Raw genomic sequence first — 12,312 nt, 5'->3', positions numbered from 1 at the left:
TCTCTCTCATCGATGTTTCTGACTATCTCTCTCCCTTCCTCTCTGTAAAAAAATCAATTATATATATATATATATATATATATATATATATATATATATATACAAAACTTTTTCCAGCCTAATGAAGTACCACAACTTCTCTTTTAGGTAATCGTCAGCAACACAGCAGTAAATATCAACATGAAGCAGATTATTATTGTAGATCACACAGGGAGAACAAAGGGTAAAATATTTAACTGTACCAGTGTTTGACTATATTCTCTGCAGTGAGAAAACCTGAAGTCATTTTCAAGGTCCACCATTTCTTACTTCTTTCAGTCGGTCAAGTTTCTAAACTTTCTAAATCTTTGTTTTCCAGCTAGTGAAAAGAAAGTAGGATTCTATTGAGTCTCCTATCTACCTACTCCAGGAATTCTGTGAGGATCAAATGAGATGAGGCACGTGAAAATGCTTCACAGACATTTGTTTAAACTGTAAACTGTTTGCACCTAGCTATAAAGCAAGTCATGTTCCTGGGCTGAAGAAACTCCAAGGCGGTTAGTCGCTAGGGAGAGGAAACTGGGCGTTGCTATGTGACATCATTACCCGGAGCCCACAGGCACCATTCCTGGGCTGGGCTGGGCTGGGCTGTGGGTCGCATTTTGTGCCATGAGGTCTTGGCAATGTTGGCTGCGATTTGGTGGGCTGTGGCTCCGGGGTGGTGGCGGGGCCTGTGTCCCATTGGGGGAAGCCTAGTGGTGCTTTGTCGGCGCCAGGTCTGTGGTGCCATCTATATTATAAAAAGCCCATGGCCATAACGCCGTCACAACCAAACAACTGGTCACCATGAAGGTGGGGGAGCACCTCTTGGTCCCTCCCCCATGGCCCACAGGCTCCAATTGCAGCAAGGCTGGCAGCTGGTGGGCGGGCGGGGCAGCAGGCTGGTAGGAGCAGTGAGGTGGGTGGGGCGAGGCACACGTGGGTGGGCAGGGCTGCGAGCATGGCGAGGTGCGGGCAGGTGGGTGGGGCTGCGAGTGCAGTAGGGTGGTGTGCAGGTGGGCGGGGCCATGCAATTTCTCGCACTGGGCTTCTAGTTTCTTTATATATGGTCAGTGCGCATCACTGCAGCTCCTGCATTGAACATCTGCTCCCTGGTGGTCATTGTGTGTCATCGCAACCAGTCAGATGGTTGGAGGGACACATAGCATATCAGCTTTTTACATATATAGATTACAGAGTTATCACACACATTGTATATTTCTGTTGAGAGATTTTACAACATCTCTTCTAAGAATTTTAACAATATATAGCAAGAAACTTAAATTATTTCCTTTATCCAGTATTTTTCTTTTTAGGAATCTATCATGTTAAAATAATCATAGTCATGGGAAAATGTATAGATAAATATCACTGCACCATTACTCATAATAAAATTTGAAAAAATCAAAATTTCAACTATTTATGAAATTATAGGACATTCACATGGATAGCATGTAGCCATTAAAAGGGTATTTTCTGAGAATATTTAATAGGAGTGAAATGTTTATATAATGTGAAGTGTAAGAAACAATAATCTTTTCTGTATTTCCTTGAAATTTCTACCATTAACTGGTATAATTATTTTTTAAAGCAAAAACCAAAATTTTAATAGTGATACCCATATCTAGATGAGTAATGATAATTTTCAGTAATGTGTCTCACCAGGTCAACAGTGAGATGGATTTCTACTCTCTGAAAGTCTGGTAATGATGAATATAACACCCTCTATTCGGAAGGTTCTGAAAATGGGCTCCTGACCATAGCAAGAAGGATATATTTCTGATTGACATTCTCAGGGCTCAACCTCAGGAAGACAATGGTGTCTGTCTTATGATTCCCTTAAGTGCAGCTGCCTGAAAGGACTAAGTCAGGATCACCTCCTGGACTGAACTTCAGAATTATACAGTGTGATTTCTGGGCCTTTTGCCCAAGAAAGTCCTGTCCATATATTTGCTGATGCCCGAAAGTTATTTAAAAGGGACAAAATTCTTTTTTTTTTCACATTAGAAGTAACACACAGATGCCACTTAAAAATAGAAATACTATTCTGTTACCACAGATTGATTGATATTCAAACTCACTCTTTTGCATATTTTATATGCATTTAGTTACTATTTTGTTTTTCCCTAAGTACTTTTCTTTTTTTTGCCTTTTGCTGCTTACATTGGAAAATGATCACCATCTTTTGAGAAGGTGAAGGAATTGGAAAAAAAGGAGGATACAAGGTATGGAGAAAGAGAGAGCAAGCATGGCCAACAAATGGCAGAGAAAGGAGAATTTGGAAGTGAAGACAAATCCATGCATTTCATGATTTTATCAGTCATTATTCATGAGTTTTATATATTTTCGGACAAACTGGAGAACTGATGTATTTGCAATTACCAAGGTCAAGTGGATGTGTGTGTAATTTAGCCAGGATGCTCAAGTTAGGTCATCAGACATGTACCAACTAAACTTCGTGTAAGTTCTGATGATTGTTCTTATAACTCATATGGCAGTTGTTGTTGTTTTATCCTCTGAGGTCAAGGTTGAGTCAGTTTAGGGCAATTTGAGTCAGACTGCTTAGTGGTTGGCCAATGAACTTCATTTGGAGATTCTCACCTTCTCATAAGAGTAGGTACCCCTTTACAGGTTCGCTGCCACTATCTTTACTTCCACCCCATGATTCTTCACTATGTCCCCCTTTCTTATGATATGATATCACATTTTGAGCCTGTTGAAATATATATCTTTTATAAGTCTGGAAAGAGCAAAATTAATTCTCCAAGGAGGTGAAAAATCAAAGTACTTATTGTAGAAAACAAATATATTTTAGGAATCTTGACTCTTTTCTGTCCTTAATATTATTTCTTAGTTTCACTTATTCTTTGTGATCATCTGTTTACCTACTCCAATACTATTGCAATAACAACATTTTATAGGTATTATTTCAAATCAACTGTTACTCAAAAATCCAAGGATTAAGGCTATTTTATCCTAGGCACTGAGAACTAGAATCAGGAAATAAAACAAGATAAAAGTTGTATGATGGAATCCAAATTCCAAGTTGATATCTCAAGTTTAATTGGTGTTTAAAGAGAAGTCATGTTCCTTTTGGCAGTGACAGTAAAGGAATTAGAGTATTTCCTGGAGCATTTTGATGAGAGCCGTGCCCATGTTTCTTCAAATGAATATAGTTAACCCTTCACATTCGCATAATTATTTTTATAATTTTAAATTTATTTGATTAGTTATTGTACAAGAAAAAGTAATTTTTAAAAGGAAAGCTTTACAAATTATTTATTTCATCTTGTAAAACATTTTAGTAGGAAGAAGAGAACAATCTGATTTATTGCAATTTCAGGGAAAATATAAGGAAACCCAATGGACAGGCATCAATCATGAAATTATTTTAATTATACTGCCAAGTAAAGAGATACAATTAATTTCATTTTCACTATGTTCATTACCGACGACTGGTACCACAAACAATTCATTTTGGACTCAATATTTTATAATTTTTAATTAATCCTTAGAAGTACATCTTCCTAGGAGTTAGTAAAGAGTCTGCATAAGCATGGCCACTTATGATAATTTATATTTCAAAATATTTTTAGAAGGTAACAATCAAATCTAATACTAGTATACCTCAATATACCATAGCATGAGTAAAGAGTGCGATACAATTTTAAACTATTTGCTTGCTTCATATCTAGTATAACTTTAATGCTGCTTGTAATCTTCTATTTCAAAATAAAGATAATTATAATATATTTGCATGTATATGACATTAATTCAAAGGTTTGAGTTTACCATCAAAGAAGCACATTAATACCATGACTTGTATAAATCCCACACATCTTCTTTCCTCAATGTTAGTAAATATATGTATTTCAAATGTTATAAATCCAATGACTAAAATAATTATACAAGTTCTAAAACAATCATCATATCTTTTTGCACTATTACTTTGGATAAGCTATTGGTAAAGATTATATCTGTAATCTTCATTTTGAAGATGACTTACAATTTTAATCCAAATTCTAACTCCAAAAACAAAAATAACATTAGTAACTTTAAGAGATAGGCTATCAATTCCTTTTTAGTTATATACAATAAATGGATTTCCACCTCTCAAGGGCTAATGTAAGAAAAAAATTCCTTAACAAAGAAGAATGAATGTATGGTTAAATTCACACTTTTGCTAATCCTATATATCAAACCACCAAAAAAAATAATTTTCTCTTAATGTTGATGATATAGGCATGCATACTATATTTCAAATATAAATATAAACTTAAATAATATCATTATAATTAAGATGGGAAAGTTTTCATAATTTGGTATAACTGCATATAGCTCAACCAGACTCAGAAATTCTAGACAAAAATCTAAGGTAATTATGTTAGTATTTTGATTTGTGGACAACTGGATATGTTTATCAAATCATAAACTGTCAATGTTCTTATGTCTTGTCCCAAGCCTATTAATCCTTTAACCAAAAGCCACTTGCTCATATTTTATTAATATATTATCCATAACTTAACTAGCATAGTGTCCATTATATTTGACTAACTAAAATTTATTTTAACTCTAATGGTAACATTTATTTTTACAAACCTATACCTTTTCCCTCAATTTTCAAAAACTGTATTTTAGTGTAATAATAGGTAAGTCAAATAGCTCCATATCGCCTGCTTTAAAAACAATTCAAGCTTTATAAAGTGACAATATAACACCATCAGTAAAACCCTCAGCCCATCTCATTTCCCCATGGCCATCTAAATGACACATCACATGATATTTTACATACATATATCCAGTTTGGTCTTAATGGATGTGCTGTAGAGGATGGTATGGTCCATGTTTGCTGTTATTTTCTAATTTTGCTCCTTTTAAATATACATGGGATTAGCTCAGCGTGCTACGTCGGGTTATGACATAGGCTTATTGACTGTCATAATGTATTGAGAAAAGTGTAATAATTGGAATTAGGGAATTACTCACCCAGCTGAGCCTCCTGAATGGTCAGTTTACTTTCCATAGGATACAAAAGCTTGGGTGGCTTATCAGTCAGAGGAGCTGAAAAACAATAATAATGATACTGACTATAGTTATGCTACATGAACTGAAGGAGAGAACACAGTTTATTTTCTTAATTTTCATTCTCAGAATAGTGTGTCAAAGCATTCTACCACATAATGACTTACATATTTCAGGGAGTGCCTTTGAACTAAAGAGCTATTAGATTGTATGTGAGTCAAATATAACACTTCTAAATTGACAATCACATGAGACTATTTAAGTACTGAGTAATGACTGGTCAGTCTATAAGAACATATGACTGTGTTTCACCAAATCTTTTCAATTTTCAATTCAGTTTTTTCCCCTTTTTAAAGCATATCTTACATTTACTGTGTTAATATATATATATACACACATATATATAATCAGGAGGCATTTCAATGATTTCTTTTCACATAAAGTTTCCTCATTATTCTTAATCAAAATCCTTAGTTTTCATACCCTGGATCATATTGCCTCAAACACATTCCTTAGTAATTAGATTTAGTATTTCTTACGCATATACTCTATAAATAGGGTAGCAATGTAGTATTAAATTAGTACTAGTACAAGCTGCATAATCAAGCATGCATACAAGTATTCACCAAGATCATATTTTAAAAGATATTTCCCATTTAGTCAAAATCTCTTATTACCATGATCTATTACATTTTATAGTATCTATTAATAATTTGTATGAAATACTCTCTTTGAATTTTAAGTTTCCATACATTTATATTCTGTGTGCTCATCAATTCATAAATTATCAACCTACAGATCTAGTAGTTTACTATTGAGCACCTTGAAGACAGGTTTCCCAATGAATACTGCATTCCCAGCTAAACTAGACTATTTGGACTTTAGACAAATAGCCAGTTCTCCTTCATTAAGCCTCCATCCCCACCCTAGCAGATTGAATTGCCCAGGTTTCTTGAAATCTGTCATTGCCACTTCCAACTCTAGCAAGTACAGAAATGATCAATTTAGGGATGCTGAGCTAAATGTTTCTATTTTGAGAGCTTTCTTCCTTCCTTTCCAGGACATGCCAGTTTGGTTGATAACTGGAAGGCTGATCTAGTCAGCAGTGCCAGGAGTTGGCCACATGTCCTCATTATCAGAGGATTCAAGAATTCAATGTGCTTCAGCAACTCACCCCCATTTCTCTTTAACAGAAAACACAAGGTGAGTTTTAATAGTCCCTGTTTGGGAGACCAACCATACATAAGATCAATTGCCATTGTTCATAACTAATTGAATGCATTATTCATTCATTTTAGCTAATATTTAACACAGAGATGGAGATGAAAGGGAAGGCAAAGTTGGATCAATAGGATATCAACTGCTGTGAAATTCATGTCAAAGATTTAACATCATAATGATTAAGCTTAAATACTCTTATTTCTTACCTACAGTGATCTTAACAGATTTTTATTCTCCTACCAGCCAAATAAGTAGCTTATTCACTAAATGTTGGTAAAATAGTTCACCATTAATAAGTCAAAAAGCCACATTCCTTTGGCTCTGGTTATTAAATTTTTTCAGTGAATTACAAAAGTAACTCTGGTATCAAAATAGCAGGCTTATTCATTAAATTAACTTGGTTCATATAATCTTGTGATTATGCAGTGACAAGAAGGCGACTCAACAGTTTGTTATAGAAAGCAGCTAAAAGAAATATTCCTGTTCACATTCACCCATCACTAATTTATAGTATGAGAAAAGATCTGTAGAAAAGGATAATAAAATCTTTATGGAACACATTCATTCAAAAGTATAAAATGCTTATGTGCTTCTTCACCCAACCCACCACCCACGCACATGACATAATGTTATAGCCTTAAGACCTTTCATATTACTCTCATGCGGCAACTCCAAGTAGCATAGGAATTGTAGAATGTTGGAACCAGAGAAAATTATATGCATATTAAGTTTTCTAATTTTAAAACTAGAGGCCCAGTGCACAAAATTCGTGCACTCGGTGGGCGGGGGGCTCAGCCCAGCCTGCGCCCTCTTGCAGTCCAGGAGGCCTCCGGGAGCCCTTGGGGGATGCCCGACTGACAGCTCAGGCCCCTTCCCTGTGAGTCTGGCTTCTGGCTGAGCGGTGTTCCCCCTGTGGGAGTGCACTGACCACCAAGGGGCAGCTCCTGCATTGAGCGTCTGCCCCTTGGTTGTCATTGCACCTCATGGCGACTGGTCAACTGGTCAACTATCTGCCCCCTGGTGGTCAGGGCACGTCATAGTGAGTGGTTGAGCAGCCTTAGCATATATTACACTTTGATTGGTTGAACAGATGAGCGGACTACCAGATGACCTGACACTTAGCATATTAGGCTTTTATTATACAGGATGTGTTCCTTAAAGCCGTGATATCCACAGTGACACTCTGGGCAGATGAAGTGAAGATAGAGATAAGAGGCACCCCAGCAGGGACCGCCACCGTGAAGGGGGTGTGGCCAGCTTGAAAACAGTCATCAGCCCCTCACCCAGGCTGGCCACACCCCCATGGGGTGAGGGTCCCCACTGAAGGGCTTGGCCAGCCTGCAAACCACTCTCAGCCCCTCACTCAGGCTGGCCAGGCACCCCAGCGGGACCCCCACCATTCTGGGACACCCTTCAGGGCAAACCAGCTGGCCCCCACCCATGCACCAGGCCTCTACTTATACTAATAAAAGGGTAATATGCTAATTAGACTGGGATACCTTCCAGGAGGAGACCTTCCAGATGTTCTTCTAGACAAAACCATGGTGGCAGGGCTGAGGTAGAGGCGGTTAGAGGCCAAGAGGGGTGGACAGTTGTGGATGATCAGGCCAGGATGGGACGGCAGTTGTGGGTGATCAGGCTGATGGGGGGCGGGACCATTGGGGGTACCCAGACCAGCAGGGGGGCCAGTTGGGGGCGAGCAGGCCATTAGTGGGGGTCAGTTGGAGGTGATCAGGACAGTGGGGGGGGCAATTTGGAGTGAGCAGGCCAGCAGGGGGGGCAGTTGGGGGTGAGCAGGTCAGCAGGGTGGGCAGTTGGGGGTGAGCACACCAGCACGGGAGGCAGTTGGGGGTGATCAGGCTGGCAGGGGGGCATTTGGGGGCAAGCAGGCCGGTGGTGGGGGGCAGTTGGGTGCAAGCAGGCCAGCAGGCAGAATGGTTAGGGGCAATCAGGCAGGAAGGCAGGTGAGTGGTTAGGAGCCAGCAGTCCCGGATTGTGAGAGGGATGTCCAACTGCCGGTTTAGGCCTGATCCCTGTAAACTGGCAGTAGGTCATCCTTCGAGGGGTCCCAGATTGGAGAGGGTGCAGGCCAGGCTGAGGGATACCCCCCATGCACAAATTTTGTGCACCGGGCCATTAGTATATATATAAAAGCCTAAATGACCAGCCAACCCGTCGACTGTCTGGTAGCTATGACGCACACTGACCACCAGGGGGCAAACGCTCAATGCAGGAGTGGAAACCACAGGCATGGAAACATGGAACAAACTGATGAATCTCAGAGGGAAGGGGGGGGAGGGCGGGAAGAGATTAACCAAAGATCTTATATGCATACTAGAGGCCTGGTGCAATCCATGCACCCGTGGGGTCTCTTGGCCTGGACTGCAGGGATCGGGCCAAAAGCAGCTCTCTGACATCCCCCAAGGGGTCTTGGATTATGAGAGTGTGCAGGCCAGGCCCAGGGACCACACCAGTGCATGAATCTGTGCACTGGGTCTCTAGTAAAAAAATAAAATCCTGGCAATTGTGACAATATGAATAAACCTCAAAGATATTATGCTAAGTGAAATAAGTCAGACAGAGAAAGAAAAATACCACATGATTTCATTAATATGTGAAGTTTTTTAAAAAATTAAAACAAATGAACAAAAAAGAGACTCATAAAAACAAAATAACCTTTGGTTGCCAGAGGGGAGGAGGGTGGAGAGATGGGTGAAGAGGGGAAGGGAAATATAGTCAATAATATTGTGATAACTTTGCATGGTGACAGATGGTTATTAAATTTATGTAGTGATCACATCATAAGATATATAAATATCAAATTACTATGTTATAACCAATGTCACCTAAATAAATTTAATAATAAAAATATATATAAACTACTATGTTGTACTGCTGAACCTAACATAATATTGTATCCAACTATACTTGAATAAAAAATTTAAAAGATCAATTCAACTGATGTATAGTGAACACTATAATGTGCTAGGCATTGTGATGGGGGTTTGAATAGCTTGGTTTCTGCCCTTATGCCTTATTTAAAGTGATCAAAAGTAATAATAATACTAAAAAAAAGGAAATATGCTGTACATATTCAACTCCCTTGTTTTAGAGATCAAGAATTCGAGGTGCAACTAGAACAACTGGCTGGTCAAAGGTAACAGAGCAAATTCAAGCTAGAGGCCTTGTTAGATCTTTGCCTCCTAATTCTTTGTTACCTATTCTCTGAAAATTCTGTCAAGTAACTACTATAGCACTTAGCAATCTGTTAGGAGGGCAAGAACATTTAACTAAGTAACCATAACCTATAGAAGAGTATACTTACTGTGCAATATATCATCTACAAATGTCACGTTTTGATATGCTATGGCGGGGATCAGTTAGGTATGTTTCTTGTATGATTCACCTGTGTTTGATAAAAGGGAAAGGAAACTCACAGATAGCATGACAGCTGAACTACAGATCTGACACACTGGGAAAATGACTGAAAGGCGGTGACCATTAAAGCTAAGATGTCGCTCAGCTCTATAGTCAATTGAGGATGAGAAATTTTGCTGCCACAAAGGAAAGAGCATGTGCTGAATTATCCATTATTTGAGTGTTTCTGACACTTTATGGTGTTTAATAAATATGAGTTGAATCAAACTTACAGGCAACAACTGGAAAACAAATACAAAAATGGTAATAACCAAACGAAGTCAACACACAAACATACAAACACAAAGCCCTCTTTATTTTCTTCACCAGAGGCTCAGTGCACAAAATTCATGCACTGGGGTGGGGGGGGAGGGGGGCTCAGCCAGGCCTGTGATCTCTCTCAGTCCAGGACTCCTCAGGAGATGTCCGCCTGCCGGCTTAGACCTGATCCCTGGGACTCAGACATTCTTCTTGCAGTCCAGGGATCTTGCAGTCCAGGACCCTTCACTCCTTACCACCCGCCTGCCGCAGAGGTAGGAGAAGCTCCCAACACCGCCACTGTGCTTGCCAGCCATGAGCCTGACTTCTGGCTGAGTGGGTGGGGCAGGGGGAGCACCATTCAACCAGAAGCCTGGCGTGCTGCTCCTTTGCGCTGGCCCTGTCCCCCACCTACTGGTGGAGGGGGGCTGATCTGGGGCTGGGCTAGCCAGGGGAGGGACCGTGGGAGGTTGAGGTGTCAGGATGGCACCCCATCCTGCCTCTGTGGAGGTTCCAGGACCATGCCACCCTCTCTCCTGTCACATCTGTGGCTGCTTCTGTTGGAAGGCGCAGAGTAGGGACCAGGACTGTGCAGCCCCCTCTCCCACTGCCTCTGTGGAAGGGGGTGTGCTGGGACTGCCATGGCTGGCCTGGTGATGCAGGTTCACTGGCCCCACCCCCTGCCCATGGGTCATTCCGGAAGGTCATTCCGGAAGGTCATTCTGCCATCCAGTCTAATTAGCATATTAGCTCTTTAGTATATAGGATGGGCAAAGGTGGATCTGGAAGGAAATTCAAACAAATGACTTACAAAAAAAAAATAGCATCAGACCATGATGAGACCAACCGACATTTTATAGTCAAAGAAAACACCACCACACTTCCTCTCCCTCTCCCTCTCCTGCACACACAAACACAGAGACACACATAGATACTGACTGATTAAACTGAAATCATTTAAAAACTAAAGAAAATCCAACAGTAGTGACATGGAGCACAGGTTGGTTTTAAATCCTGATCTTGTTTTTATCCTAACAAGGGAAAAACACAATCATGATAGAGATGTTTCTCTTGCAAAGTATATGTTAAAATAATTCTATGTATCCACCAACAAAAGCATTTTACAAGCTCTCACTTTATTCTTCAGAACATCCTATTGACAACATTAAAGCTGATATCGTTTTTTTTTATTGTTTAAGGTATTACAAATAGTAGTATATATGTCACTCTCACTTTATTCTTCAGAACATCTTATTGACAACATTAAAGCTGATATAGTTTTGTTATTGTTTAAGGCAGTGATGGCGAACCTTTAGAGCTCAGCGTGTCAGCATTTTGAAAAACCCTAACTTAACTCTGGTGCCATGTCACATATAGAAATTTTTTGATATTTGCAACCATAGTAAAAAAAAGACTTATATTTTTGATATTTATTTGATCTATTTAAATGCCATTTAAAAAAGAAAAATCAACCAAAAAAATGAGTTCGCGTGTCACTTCTGGCACGCGTGTCATAGGTTTGCCATCACTGGTTTAAGGTATTACAAATAGTAGTACATATGTCTCTCTTTTTTTCCCCACTGACCTCCCCCCGACCTCCCCTACCCCCCTGCACTTGCCCTCGTCCTCTCGGTTTGGGGGGTAAGAGATCAATCAAAGCTGATATGGTTATTTAAAGTAAAATCAGACCTTTCTTACAGAGTTACTAATATAGCCCAATTGACAAAACTGTTCTGCAGAGGAAAAGGGGGATTTCAAGGACATTTGTTTTGCTTACCAGCTGCCAGTTAGAGAAACATCTAGAAGTGGGTATACATGCAGTTGTGTATAGGACTGATTACTTTTTAAAATATATTTTTATTGATTTCAGGGAAGAAGAGGGAGAGAGATAGAGATAGAGAGAGATAGAAGCATCAATGATGAGAGGGAATCATTGATTGGCTGCCTCCTTCATGTCCCACACTGGGGATTAAGCCTGTAACCCGGGCATGTGCCCTGACCACAGAATCGAACTGTGAACTCCTGATTCATAGGTCGACACTCAACCACTGAGCCATGCCAGCTGGGTAGGACTGATTCTTTATGTGAAGGTTCCCCGACTAATCATAAAGGTATATAGTCTTTCCTTTTTCCCCCCATTCCAGGTGCACTTGGGTTATAAAACTAAAAAATGGGATCCCACCTTCAAAAAAAAAAAGTGACAACAGACCAGGGTAATGGGGCCAGTAGCCTTGACATTTTCTAATGTTTTTAACAAGGAGAAATTTGTGAGATATTCAGAATGAAAATACATTTTTCTGTTGATCAATTACCCCTCTACAATTTAATGTTAGTCCCTTAAATACTAATTCCTCAAATACTATTGAGAATACTCAA

General features: G+C 39.6%; 1 protein-coding gene across 1 annotated transcript in view; it reads right to left on the bottom strand.

The window, feature by feature from the left end:
- Positions 1-12,312, bottom strand: part of IL1RAPL1 (interleukin 1 receptor accessory protein like 1) — a gene marked incomplete at its 3' end in the record, with an annotated part of 1,430,596 nt that overhangs the window by 347,913 nt on the left and 1,070,371 nt on the right. The window contains exon 6 of the mRNA XM_081115397.1: positions 5,005-5,079. Coding sequence (XP_080971523.1) covers positions 5,005-5,079 — 75 coding nt within the window. The remainder of the gene's footprint in view (positions 1-5,004; positions 5,080-12,312) is intronic.

This window comes from Myotis nattereri (assembly GCF_964212035.1).
Source record: "Myotis nattereri genome assembly, chromosome: X".
NCBI classification, from domain to species: domain Eukaryota; kingdom Metazoa; phylum Chordata; class Mammalia; order Chiroptera; family Vespertilionidae; genus Myotis; species Myotis nattereri.
This window is presented reverse-complemented; position numbering and strand designations above follow the sequence as displayed.